Raw genomic sequence first — 13,209 nt, forward strand, 5'->3', positions numbered from 1 at the left:
TTTGGGTATTTCATTCCTTTTAATGGACTTTATCCCTTCTGGGGAGAGAGGAAACATCATTTATTGAGCTGTGAGGGGGTGTTGGGGTCAGGATTTGCTGCCGTGGGCTTTGGTCGAAAATGTTGGGAAACCTCCCTTGGGAGTTGGTTCAGGAGAAGTTGAAATGCCTCAAAAGGCCTCAGATTGCCCCATTTCTCCCACCTGCTCTGGATTATTTGACTCTTGTGGGAAGCCACCCTGTGATTTCTCAAAATGATGCAGTTTTTAGAGGAAATGGCTGGTTCTGGAATCTGTTTGGCCAGAGGCTCTGAACCCCACTCTGAAATTACAGCTTAATTGAGAATTTGAAGTCTTGAGGGGACAGAGCAGGGTGAGATCTTCCACAGAGCCCACAAGACCCCTCCAGGGCAGGGGGCTCCTGGGGCAGGGGATTTCCTTTCCTTTGTCCCCTGGAATCCATCCCAAGCCTCCATCCGTCTCTGGGTGAATCAGCTTTGATCTCTCAGGGGCTTTAAAGGAGATCAGAGCTTTTCTCCTCCTCATCAGCTCCTGCTCCCCGGGGCCCCTCAGTGTTTGAGGACGGTGGGGGTGATCATCCTGGGGTGGGAGTAGTAGCGGCACTCGCGGGGCGGCTGCAGCTCCATCACCCTGGTGCTGATGTTCTCCCGCCTGAAGCCCGCCTCCAGCAGCGGCCCCACCTGGGTCTCCTGATGGAGAGGAGGGCAGGGAGGAGCAGCCGTGGGTTGGGGTGTCCCATGTGAGGAGGGACACGGGACAGCCAAGGAAAAACCCTCGGAGTGCTCTGGCTCACCCCGGGCACGGCTTCGGGGGAGGGCAGCAACTCACCTCAAACATCTTCTCGATGTCGCTGTACCTGGTCTTGAGCAGCTCCCCCCACGAGGTCAGGTTGCAGTAGGTGAGGACCCCTCCGGGCCGCAGCAGGCGGAAGGCATGGCCCTGTCCCGGGGATCGATCGGGGACCGGCTCAGCTCCTCCCGCGGATCGATCGGGGGGGGGACCCGGCTCAGCTCCTCCCGCGGATCGATCGGGGGGGGGGGGACCCGGCTCAGCTCCTCCCGCTCAGCCCCAGCTGCCCCGCAGAGCCCCTGCTCCTCCCCGCAGAGCCGCTCCCCGAGGTGTCACCTTGATGAAGTTGAACTGATGCGTGTGCCAGGTGTCCTCCGACAGCGGGTAGGTGTCGTACAGGATCCCTGCCCGGGAACACGCAGTTAGCTGGGAGAGACCCTGAGGGGCTCCTGTGTCCCGGGACAATCCCCCTTCATGGCCTGCTCTTTTTATGTTCCCATTGCAGTTTGCCCCCCAGTGCTGTGATGGCCCCCAAGACACGGCTCCACTTCCCCAGGGACACATCTGCGCCCTGTCCCAGCCCCACGGAGGATGTGGGCTCCACCTGCACCCCCTTTCCATGGCTCAGGCATGTTCTGGGCTTTGCTGCACCCCCTCTGTGCAGCGGGGTCCCCCCCAGCCCCGGCCCGTCCTGCTGCTGCTGTCTCACCGCTGAAGTGCCCGTCCGGCAGCGTTGGCACCACGTCCTCCCACAGCCCCTTCAGGGGCACCACCTGCGGGTGGGGGGCAGAGGGGTGAGCTGGGGGGCTGCAGGCACCCCCCCAAGCCTGGCACAGCCCACCCTGCCCTGACCTTGTGTGGCTGTGCCTCGGCCCACTGCTCCAGGCGCCGGAAAACGCCCTCGTTGCACTCGATGATCCAGTGCTCCTCGATGCCGAACTGCTGCACCTTGGAGGCGGCAATGGCCATCCCAAACCCCACCTCCAGCACACGGCCGCCTGCAGGTGCAGCCCAGCAGGCACAGCTGGCGCTTTTCTCTGCCCCAAACACCCCCACGCCTGAATTCTGACCCCTCCTTTCCCCAGACTGGGCTCTTTGGGTGTGGGTTGGGAGCCGTGGAGCTGGCACTGAGGGGAGAAGTTGGGAGCAGCCCCATGTCCCCGTCACCTGCTGTCCCTCCAGCTGCCCCCCTGTCTCTGTCACCTGCTGCCCCTTTGCTCCCCAGCTGATCCCAGTGAGAACAAACAACATCCAACCCTCCCTCTGCCAAGGGAAAAACCCCCAAAACCAGCAGGGCCTGGATGGGAGGTGGCTGCATCCCGTCCCCATGTCCCCATCCCCTTTCAAGAACGTGTCACCCCAACACAAGGACACAAGTGCCACCATGGCCCTGCTGCCCCTGGGGGCCACACGCAGTGGGGTCCCAGCAGAACATCCACCCCCACACCAGCTGCTTTTGGGGACGCTGCACCCCCAGCACATCCTGGAGCCCGCGGGGTCCCCGTTACCCTTGGACGCGGCCACGGTGGCCAGCGAGTGCATGTAGGGCGTCTCCCAGCGCTCCATCACCGGCTTGCCCAGGATCTCCAGGTGTGCGTCGGGCTCGTCGTAGCCCGCCCTGGCTTCCCTCCAGGCCGCCCGGCAGTCCTCGCCCTGGGCGAAGATGGGCCCCGCCGCCGCTCCGGAGCTCATGGCTGCAGGAGGAAAGTCCAGCTCGGCGCAGAGAAAAGGGCCAGCGGGCTCTTGGCCGGCTTGGAACAGCCCTGCTGGAAATGCTGAGTGTGCACGGCTGGCTGGGGCCCCTGCGGGGACTGAGAGCCCTTATCGGGAACTGAACCTTATCGGGAACTGAACCTTATCGGGAACGGGGCGGGCCGGCCTGAGTGGTCACAGGTGGCCTGGCCTGGGGGTCACCGGGATGTCCTGGGGGTCACCGGGGGGTCCTGGGGGTCACCGGGGGGGTCCTGGGGGTCACCGAGGGGTCCTGGGTGTCACCGGGGGGTCCTGGGGGTCACCGGGGTGTCCTGAGGGTCTGAGCGAGGGTCCCGGGGGGCTGCAGGCGGTGCAGGATGGGCAATGGGACCCCTGGGTGAGCAGTGGGACCCCCAGGACATGAAATGGAACCCCCCGGGATGGGCAATGGGACTGTGGGATGGGTAATGGGACCCCCGGGATGGGCAATGGGACCCCCGGGGTGGGCAGTGGGAGCCCCGGGATGGGCAATGGGACCCCGGGGTGGGCAGTGGGACCCTCGGGATGAGCAATAGGATCCCCGGGGTGGGCAATGGGACCCCCGGGACGTGAAATGGAACCCCCAGGTGGGGAATGGGACCCCTGGGATGGGCAGTGGAACCCCGGGATAGGCAGTGGGACCCCCGGGATGGGCAATGAGACCCCCGGGGTGGGCAGTGGGACCCCGGGATGGGCAGAGGGACCCCCGGGATGGGCAGTGGGACCTGAGGATGAGCAATGGGATCCCCGGAATGAGCAATGGGACCCCCGGGGTGGGCAATGGGACCCCCGGGGTGGGCAATGGGACCCCCGGGATGGGCAATGAGACCCCCAGGTGGGCAGTGGGACCCCCGGGGTGGGCAGTGGGACCCCGGGGTGGGCAGTGGGACCTGGGAATGGGCAGTGGGACCCCGGGATGGGCAGTGGGACCCTCGGGATGAGCAATGGGACCCCCGGGATGGGCAGTGGGACCCCCAGGATGGACAGTGGGACCCCCGGGGTGGGCAGTGGGACCCCCGGGTGAGCAATGGGACCCCCGGGGTGGGCAGTGGGACCCCAGGGTGGGCAGTGAGACCCCCGGGATGGGCGGTGGGACCCCCGGGATGAGCAATGGGACCCCACGGAGGCCCCGCCCCCCGGCCCCGCCCCCCCGCGCGCGGACTGCCCTTCCCGCCGTTCCCCGCGCGCGCGCGCGGCCACGCCCCTCTCTGCCCCTCCCAGGGCGCGGCCCCGGAGACCCCGTAGCGAGGGGCGGGTGCGCGCGCAGCGGCGGCGCTGAGGGAGCGCGAGCGCGCGGCGGGGGGGGCCGGGCCGGGGGCGGCGGCGGCGGGGGGGGGAACCGGGAACACGGGAACCGGGACACGGCCGGGAGCGCCCGCCCGCGGCCCCACGACCCGCCGCTGGCACCGCCGCCGCCGGAGGGAAGAGCCGGGCGCGGCCCCGGAGGAGTCGCCGCCATGAACAGCGTGGGAGGCGCCGACGAGATCGGGTGAGAGGAAGGGGAAGGGCAGCGCGCTGGGACGATGGTGCGGGGTTCGGTCACCTTTTCCCGCAGCCTCAGCAGCGGCTCCTGCTGGGTCGGGGCTCCCTCGGGCCGGGGGGGCTGAGCGGGGACAGATCCCGGGCCGGGGAGGGGGCGTTAAGGCGCAGCCGGTCCCGGGCCGGGGGTGCTGAGGAGGTGTGGGGGGGGGCCGGTCCCGCCATGTTGGGGCCGTGAGGGCGCGCAGACACACTCCCCCCCCCGTCACGTGACCGCGCGCGCGCGGGGCTGCGGCAGGTGCGCGCGCCCAAGGTCACCCGCCCGCGGCGCTTCCCGCGCCCGCCCGCACCGCGTCCCGCGCCCGCCCGCACCGCTTCCCGCACCGTGTCCCCACCGCTTCCCGCGCCCGCCCGCACCGCGTCCCGCACCATTTCCCGCGCCCGCCCGCACCGCGTCCCGCACCGTGTCCCCACCGCTTCCCGCGCCCGCCCGCACCGCGTGCCGCACCGCTTTCCGCGCCCGCCCGCACCGCGTCCCGCACCGTGTCCCGCACCGTGTCCCCACCGCTTCCCGCGCCCGCCCGCCCCGCTTCCCGCACCGCGTCCCCGCCGCCCGCCTCAAGTCCCCCTCGTGTCCCTTCGTGTCACCTGACGCGGGGACAACACGCCGGTCGAGGGAGGGGGATTGTCCCGCTCTGCTGGTGCGGCCTCACCTTGAGTCCTGCGTGCAGTTTTAGGTGCCACAATATTAGAATGGTACTGAGGTGTTGGCGTCCAAAGGAGGGCAGCGGACGCGGTGAAACGCCTCGAGGGGAAGCCTCGAGGAGGAGCGGCTTAGGTTACTTGGTGTGTTCAGCCTGCAGGAGTCTGAGGGGAGATCTCACCGCAGTCTAAAACTTCCTTGTTAGGGGAAGCAGAGTGGCAGCTCCCGATCTCTGCTCTCTGGCACCAGTGACAGAGCCCGAGGGAACGGCTGGAACTGTGTCCGGGGAGGTTTAGGTTGGAGATCAGAAGGGTTTTTTCCCTCGGAGAGTGCTGGGCACTAGCCAGGCTCCCCAGGGAATGCTCATTGCCCCGAGGCTGCCAGAACTCCAGGAGCGCTTGGACAGCGCTCGCAGGGACAGGGTGCGATTGTTGAAGAGTTCTGGGCAGGGCCAGGAATTGGACTCGATGGTCCTTGAGGGTCTGTTCTGTGATCCTGTGACCCCGCTGGGGACTTTGTTCTGGTGACTCATCAGGCGCCCCGAGGGGCTTGTGCTGGAGGAAGGGGAAGGTGGTGGGACAAAGGCGGCACCAGGAGCTTCTCCTCCCCTCCCAGTTCCCCGCAGGGCTGCCCTCCCGAGCTTCCCTCTGCTGTCCTCTGCCCGGGATGTGTTCCAGGCAGGAAAATCCCGGTTTTAACCGTTCCCGGGGCTTTTGGGGCTTCAAACCGAAAACCTGACACTGGTCTGCTTCTTCTGGCTTGCTTTTAGAATCATAGTGAGGTGGAAGGGACCTTAGAGATCACCCAGTTGCACTCAGTATTATTCTGCTTGAGAGTTGTACCCTGGTGACATTGAAATTATCAGGCTGCAGGCTTGGGCATGGTAGAACTCAAAGCAGCAAAAATCAAATTTAAAAAATCCTTGGCTGGTTCTTCCAATGCAAGTTTTGTCATGGTATTTGCCCATCAGGATTGGTCACCTTGTTTGAAACTGGAAACACTTGTGTCCCATGCTGCTTGCACTGCTTTGTAAGCTGCTTATTTACTGCATGTTCTTAATTTGTAAATCCTAAAAGTACAGGAGGCAGGATAAGTGGTTGGAATATCACACTGAAATGGTTTGGGTTGGAAGGGACCTTAGAGATGATCCAATTCCAGTACACGTTGCATGAGGCCTGTTGTTTAAATAAGTGAGTTTTGCTCTTAGACTGCTTTTTTTTTTTTTTTTTTTTTGCTCCTTGGCCTTAATCACTGTTTGGTGTTTTGTGAGAGACCTGATCAGGTCTGAGTTCCCGAGCTGTAGGTGAGTGCCAGGCTCCAAGTTATTCTGTGGAATATCATCAGCTCACCTCCTGAGCAGGCTGGGCTGTCGCAGAGTTTGTTCCCAGTCACAGATCCCTCAGAGCTGTAATCACATTGGGAGGAACTGGGGGTTAATCAGAGAGGAAATCTTCTCTATTCTCTTCCCCCAAAAGCACTCAGAGGGAAGATGAGAGTGTAGAACAGACTCAGCTGCTCCAGCCTTCGAGAGGAAGCTCTGGTTTAAAGCTATTGTGAGAGGCAAGTCTGGATGGGAAGTTACGAATTCAGCTGCTTTTGTAGGTAGAGATTTGCAGATAAAACACCTAAGGAAGCTGTAAGTCTTGCAGGTGTGTTGGCATGGGTAGTCAAGGGCCTTGTGAGTATTTGTTGTAATGAATTAATACTTGGGGCTGGTTTGTATGAAGAAAAGTGCTGATCTTGATCCTTTTGTCCTGCAGCTGTTGGGGGCTGTGCTGAGGTGTTGATCAGAGCTATTAATCAAACCCCAGATTGTTTATGTAGGCTAAGAGTTTGTGCTTTTGGTGTTTTTAAAATACCTGTACATGCCTTTTTTACTAATCCTGAGTTGATTTGATCCAGCAGGAAGTATGTTTATGGCAAGAAAGAATAAATTAGCAATGAAAATTCTCCCAGGAAGTAGTGAGGCAGAACACTTGGTTAAAACTTATTATACAGCTGCAGCTTCTGAGGAGTCATTATGCCACTTTCTGCTCCTGAGGTGATCCCTGTGGGGAATTCTGCTGCTTCAGGGGTGTTGCACCTCTCAGGATCTCGCTACTGGTGGTGGACAGACTCACTGTCCCAAAAGCCAGGCTGGTGTTTGTGCTGTCACCTGCCTGTGCTGGAGTGGCTTTGCATTCCAGCGGGGATGGACTGCAGTGTCCTCCAGTCTGTGAGCTCGGAGCTGTATGGAGGTGTGGGCTTTGGGGTGGTGTCAGCACGTGTGAGCTAAAAACACTGAAGAACATGAGGGGAGACTCACCAGGGCCTGCAGCTTCTTCCAAGGGGCAGCAGCAACCTCTGCTCTCCGGGAGCAGGGGCAGGACCTGATGCTGGAGCTGTGCCTGGGAAGGTTCAGGTTGGAGATCAGGAAAGGTTCTTCCCCCGAGGGTGTTGACACTGTCCAGGCTCTTCAGGGAATGGTCCCAGACCCGAGGCTGCCAGAGCGCCAGGAGAGTTTGGACAGCGCTGCCAGGGGTGCCCAGGGTGGGATTGCTGGGGTGTCAGTGCTCTGGGATCCATTCCAACTCAGGATATTTTATCAATTTTATACATTTCTATGAATTTAATAACTGCCAGCCCATAAACTTTTAGGGCCAAAAGTTTTCTGGGATTGAGTGTGGGCAAGACCTTGGGAAAGGGCTGGTGATGTAGGTGAGTGTGGGGGCAGGAGCACTCACATACCCATCCTGCCTCACAGCTGTCCTGTACCATACCACATCTGGATTTTTGTGAACTTTGACCCTGCTCAGTGTCTTCAAACCACGGAGGATCCCAAGGCAGAGGATTCCTGGCTTTTGGTATTTCACAGCCTGTGTGTAAACCAGGGCTGTGGATTTCCTGAGAGCTGCTGCAGCTGGCCTTGACCTACCCAGCTTTGCTGTTTCAGTCCATGTAGGGTGACTACAAATAATTCATGGTGGAATTGGAAGGTTTCAGTGACCTCTCTCCCCACAGACAGCTTGGTGTTCTCTCAGGACACAGCTGGTACTTTTACAAGGATGTAAAATCAATTAATCTTTTATACCAAGCCATCAAATTTAGTTAAAAACACCCAAAAACAAACCATAACCTCAAATGTGGTTGGTGAAGAAAATGTCGCTAACACATATCAAAACTTTATTGTGAATATAACAGTAGATCAGCTGGTTTTACTTTGCTATTAGGAAATTAGAGTTGCTTATTTTCCCTAAAAATAACAGCACAGCAGAGGGGTTTGTGTCCTGTGTGAGGAGAGGGAAGGTGGTCAGGGGACAGTTGTGGCAGCCACTGGGATGGTGGAGCCACCTTGGCGAAGCCTGGCTGGTCCCAGAACATGACCTGTTGCTGTTGAGCAAGGCCCTGAGCCCGTGCCAGGAGCCAGCGCGCTGCCAGAGAGAGCTGGGGCACTTCTCCAATCCTTGAGGGAAACCTCGTCATCCCGAACATGCCCGCAGAAAACAGGCCTGCTCTGAGAGAGGGGAGGGCAGGAGGGTGGCACGTCCTTGGTGACGCTGGGGGCTCTGTGGCCTCCTGTGTCACCAGCTCTGTTGTTTGCTGGCTGCTCAAGGAGACGCTTTGATCAGTGCATAACAGTTGGTCTGTTTCTGTGAAAGACAAGACTCGTGTCACGTCTCGGCTTGTAACTTAGGAACAGAATTTGCCTCAATGAAACCAGGCTTGTAGGTGCAGGGTGGTGTTGAATTTTGTCACTTTGGCTGGTGCAGAAGGGTCCTGACATGATGTCCTGTCACAGAGAAGTGATTCAAAGTGGAAAGGGACAGGCTCACTGACAGGTTTTGTCAGTGAGCTGCCCTGCTCCACAGGAACTTCCAGTTGCAAGGCTTTCACTTCCCTGGTACTCCCAGTGCACCTGCAGCTCTTACTGGGGGGCTGACTGGGCTCTCCCTGCCATTACCTGCTCCTGAAAAGAGCAGCTGAGAGGAAGTTCAGGTGTGTGGTTTTTTTGTTTTTTTTTTTGTTAGGAGAAAGTCAACTTTGCCCATGTAAGTGAGGATGCAGGAATTCCCAGCACCCTCAGCTGTACTCAGGTATAGGTGAAGGTGAGAAGAAGACAAAGCAAGAAGTTGTTTTTTCTCTTTGAGGTCCTGGAGAACCTGAGGGCATCCCCCAAAAATAAACTATCCCAGTGCTTGTCTGTGCAGAGCTGTGGAGCCGTTAACAGCAGAGTTTCTCACAGAATCACACAATCTCCTGAGCTGGAGGGGAAGCCCAAGGATCATCAAAGACCTGCACAGACACCCCAAAAATCCCATCCTGTCCCTGAGAGCGCTGTCCAAACGCTCCTGGAGCTCTGGCAGCCTTGGGGCTGGCACCATTCCCTGGGGAGCCTGGGCAGTGCCAGCACCCTCGGGGGGAAGAACCTTCCCTGATACCCAGCTTGAACCCCCTTGACACAGCTCCAGCTGTTCCCTGGGTCCTGCCCCTGCTCCCAGAGAGCATAGGTTGCTGCTGCTCCTCAGGATGAAGCTGCAGAGAGCTATGAGGGTGTTTTTTGGGGTTGGTTCTCAGTACTGACAAGGGCCAGGTGTTGAGGTGGCTCTAACCAACCTTTAATTACTGAGTAAATGACTGCTGGAAGTTTTGTCACACCCAGGAGCTGATAAAGAGCTGCAGAGCTGGCAGCCTGGCATGGAGCTCCTGTAGCACCCACCCAGGTCGTTAGGCGTGCTGGGACAGGAAACCCTGCAGATTTGGGTGCTCTTTGCAGAGGAAGAGTTGAATCAGTTTTAAGCAGTTTAGTTTGGGGTTTGGCCATGACTTTCTCACCTGCTGGGCACTATCTCGAAACTGGGTTGTACAATGGTTTCACAACTGCTGCTGGATTAGTGCTGCTCTGTTATTTAGTACCTGCTGCACAGGTTTGACTTCTGTCTCAGGCCTGAGCGTGGCAGTTCTGCTTTTGCTTTCACCCCACGAGAAGGTGCTGGCAGCCAAGTGAGTGTTTTGTGGTGAGCGAGGGAGGAGCAGAGAGCAGGCATGGAGGAAGGGTTTGGTTTAATCGGCGGCTTTGAGTATGGCACCAGCTTTGTAGGGCGTGTCGGAGGTCCTGTCCGGAAGAGCTGAGCTGTGCCTTGAATAAGATGGAGCATCTGCTGTAGCCCCTAAACCTGCCCTGTGCTTTGTTTGCAGGAAGCTGTTCGTGGGTGGCCTGGACTGGAGCACGACGCAAGGTGAGCAACGTGTGCTGCAGGTGTTGGGCCATGGTGAAAACCCAGCCAGGAGCTCTCAACAGGCATTGCTGTAGTGAGGAGGCTGGGCTGAGAGCCTCCTCCTCTGCTAATTAATAAAACTGTCTGTAGAGACAGCTCAGCTATATGATTATATCAATATATTTTTATATGTTAATGCTTTTAGCTTTATATTGTTTGGTGCTGAAGTTTTTGTCAGCTCAACAGACAACCCTTTTTATAATCACTTTCCTACTGTTTTCCATTTGTATGAGTGGAAATAAACTGTTGTCTGCCATTTGTTTACAGGAAGTAAGATGTGATCATTTTCAAAAGATGAATTTGAAGCTGTTTTCCATATTTGCTGATCTGTTGTCTCATAATTGCAAACACAGTCTGGTGCTGTTAATATCTGGCTCTGTTTAATGCTTGCTTTTTTTTCTTTGACAGAAACTCTTCGTAGCTACTTCTCCCAGTATGGAGAAGTTGTAGACTGTGTAATAATGAAAGACAAAACAACAAATCAATCTCGAGGATTTGGATTTGTCAAATTTAAAGATCCCAACTGTGTGGGAACAGTGCTGGCCAGCAGACCTCATACGTTAGATGGCCGAAATGTAAGTTGCTTTTGTGTTCTTTTCTTTCCGGCACCAGATTCAAAGATTTGCTTCAGATTCTGGCTCCTTTTTTGCAGAGTGTCAGAGTTAACCTGGTTGTTGGTTTAAATGATCTCTTGTAAGGCAGCTCTTAACTCCGTGACTTGTGTTGCTTTGAGCTCTGAGGAGCTGCATGTCAGCAGGGCTGGGTTCAGATGCCACAAACGTAACTTTTAGAGCAAAATTCTGCATGCTGAGGTCTGACCAAGCTGGAACTTCTTCCAGATTGATCCAAAGCCATGCACACCTCGAGGGATGCAGCCGGAGCGGACACGGCCGAAGGAAGGATGGGTAAGGAGAGATCCCTGTGTATCTTCTTGAATTCCTTTGGGTTATATCTGTGTTTTAAAGGCAGAAGTCTGTATGCAGAACTGGAGTGGAAATTTCATTTCTATAAAGTGTCCTTAATTTAGATATCCATGGGCAGGCTCTGTGCAGAGCAGTGTCAGTTTGGGTGTGGTGTTTCCTAAGCTCTTAGTGATGCTTTTAGTGGAGTTGTTAAGATTTGAGAGCAGTGTCTGGAAGGGCACTGGCAGGGCTGGTGCTGTTCCAGCCCACTCCACACCCTGCAGCTTCACCAGATTTCAGTTTAGAATGAGTCAGTGGCCTCAGAACATGGGCCCTGGGTTCCTGCTCCTCTGACGAACAGGGGACACTGAACCTCTGAGCTCAGAACATGCTTCCCTTTCATGCCTGGGAGCCTTCAAGGCTGGAGCTCTCCCCTCAGCCTGCCAGAGCCCATTGTTCATGGTTCAGTGTAAAATGATAGAAGCAGCCACCCTTATTGTTCTTCTGATTGAATTTTCTCCTCCTTGATTTAGCAGAAAGGATCCAGGAGCGATAACAATAAATCCAATAAAATTTTTGTTGGTGGGATTCCTCATAACTGTGGCGAGACAGAGCTCAGGGAATACTTCAAGAAGTTCGGAGTGGTGAGTCCTGGGGGGAAGGTGCCTCCCCTCCCTGCTGCCTCCTCTCACTTTCCTCAAGCTGTCAAATCTGGGGGTAATCTGGACAAATTGCTGGAGGGGCACCTGGAGCATTTGGTGAGAAACTCTAGTGAACATTCATCATCTGGAAATGTCCCTTGGCAGAACCTGCTGCTCATGTGGAATTTACTTTGCTGCTTCTGTCTCCTCGTGTTTAAGTCTACCTGATGCATTGTTCTGTCCCTTCTTCCAAAAACTCCTGAGGTGCCTTATGAATGATTCTTTTAATTGTTATTATTTCCACCTCCACCCCCCTTTCTCTTGATAACTTTCAGCTGGGCAGTTAAAAATGTCTGCTGATTATTTTTTGGGAACAGTGAGTCTCTCAACCCTAGAACCTCTATTCTGAAACAAACTGCTCCTCATGCACCTTCTTTAATTCAGTTTGTTGCCTTGGACTGAAATGACTGTATATTCTCTCTTTTTTTTTAAGTTAGTTTTTATTTAGTTTTAATTCCCATTTATCCCAGCTCTCACTGCCCTCAAGGAAGTGGGTACATATGATAAACTACTGAATTAAATAATTCAGCTGTGAATAAGTTTGAAGAAGTTAAAGATTATGTGAGTTAAATTCAGGAGTGTGCTGGTAAAATGAATTTGATTGGCATTTAGTGTAGTTTTTGATACTTTTTTCAATAACCTTTTTCTGACATTTTTAGTGGCAGCAAAGGATTTATTGAGAAACAAATTCTTAAATTTATCAAGTTAAATCAGTGTTTAAAATTCCATTAAGATAATTATTTAAAAACACAAAAAGCAACAGTTAGCAACTGTTTCTTTAGCTTGAAAGGCTGCAGTAGACTAATAATGAAAACAGGGAGCATGTTCCACAGCTGTGGGATGTAGTTTCTAAAGGCTCTTCCTCACAGACTTGGCTTTCCAGCTGTGCCCTGGATGCTGGGGAGATACAGGGTATGTCCTGCAGGTGTAGAAGGCAACAGCCACAACTGTAAGTGCCCTTAAAAGTAAGTAGTAGCACTTTACTCATAGTCTAGAAATCAGAAAGTCTTCCTGGAGATGAAACGAGTCCCTTTGGAGCAGTGGAGTCTCACAAATGTTTTGTGGCCACAAGAGTGAAGAGCCCAAGGCAGGCACTGATGTTCAGCCCTGGTAATTGCTGGGGCATTAAGGCCAGGGTGAAGAGGAGGATCCAAATGGACCAGGGGAGGGACAGATCTGGCACTGATTGTCCCATGGCATCATCCCCATGTGGATCCCCCAGCCCAGCTGGGAGCATCCAGTAGGATGTGCTCAAGTGAGTGCAGCAACTCAAACCCAAGTGTTTTCCAGCTGTAAGTAAAGATAAAATTGTGTCAGACTAAACTAAATTTTACTCATGAGTAAAAATACCCTATGATTGTCTTGAAGATGCAATTTCACAAAATCACACTCATTTTGTGACCACTTCTCTGCATCTGAGAGATTTCAGAGCAGTTTCTTTCAGCTGTTCTAATGTTGACATAAACATTACACATCAGGTTTTGTTTAAATTGTAGCTCAATGTGGTGCTCATTCTCAGAAGAATAATCCTGAAGCCTTGAACAGCTTGCAATTTCCATTTTTTCTTTTTTTAGGTTAAAATCACACTGATACTGCTCATCCAGAACTTAGAAGGGTTTTGTAAAGCTGTT

The 13,209-nt window shown here is 55.2% G+C and overlaps 2 protein-coding genes across 8 annotated transcripts in view; one reads left to right on the forward strand and one right to left on the reverse strand.

The window, feature by feature from the left end:
* On the reverse strand, positions 1-5,262 carry GAMT (guanidinoacetate N-methyltransferase). Of its 4 annotated transcripts, none has more exons than XM_072919498.1 (8): positions 4,805-5,262; positions 4,731-4,744; positions 2,316-2,501; positions 1,660-1,805; positions 1,517-1,580; positions 1,144-1,211; positions 847-957; positions 1-707 (listed from the first exon to the last, which is right to left on the reverse strand). In XM_072919498.1, exons 3-8 carry the CDS (start codon positions 2,497-2,499, stop codon positions 567-569), a joined length of 714 nt encoding a protein of 237 aa, XP_072775599.1. In that variant the 5' UTR covers positions 2,500-2,501; positions 4,731-4,744; positions 4,805-5,262; the 3' UTR covers positions 1-566. The 4 variants fall into 4 exon arrangements, with proteins under 4 accessions (XP_072775599.1, XP_072775597.1, XP_030112638.3 ...); XM_072919496.1 differs by adding an exon at positions 4,082-4,140 and having other exon boundaries at positions 4,731-4,811; XM_030256778.4 differs by having other exon boundaries at positions 4,731-4,870.
* Positions 3,801-13,209, forward strand: part of DAZAP1 (DAZ associated protein 1) — a 24,760-nt gene continuing 15,351 nt past the window's right edge. The window contains exons 1-5 of one of the 4 annotated variants that reach the window (XM_030256746.4): positions 3,801-4,027; positions 9,896-9,936; positions 10,384-10,550; positions 10,815-10,880; positions 11,414-11,521. In XM_030256746.4, coding sequence (XP_030112606.1) covers positions 3,996-4,027; positions 9,896-9,936; positions 10,384-10,550; positions 10,815-10,880; positions 11,414-11,521 — 414 coding nt within the window. In that variant the 5' untranslated portion in view covers positions 3,801-3,995. Of the gene's footprint in view, positions 4,028-4,736; positions 4,864-9,895; positions 9,937-10,383; positions 10,551-10,814; positions 10,881-11,410; positions 11,522-13,209 lie in introns of those variants that run through there. The other 3 variants (XM_030256745.4, XM_072919494.1, XM_072919493.1) reach the window with 3 other exon arrangements.

Source organism: Taeniopygia guttata, chromosome 28, assembly GCF_048771995.1.
Source record: "Taeniopygia guttata chromosome 28, bTaeGut7.mat, whole genome shotgun sequence".
Lineage (NCBI taxonomy): Eukaryota > Metazoa > Chordata > Aves > Passeriformes > Estrildidae > Taeniopygia > Taeniopygia guttata.

Coding starts and splice junctions, on each gene's coding strand:
- GAMT (XM_072919498.1), bottom strand. CDS start 2,499: ATGAGCTCCGGAGCGGCGGCGGGGCCCATCTTCGCCCAGGGCGAGGAC. Junction 1,581..1,659: donor CCGAGGCACAGCCACACAAG/GTCAGGGCAGGG, acceptor CCCCACCCGCAG/GTGGTGCCCCTGAAGGGGCT. Junction 708..846: donor ACATCGAGAAGATGTTTGAG/GTGAGTTGCTGC, acceptor CCTCTCCATCAG/GAGACCCAGGTGGGGCCGCT.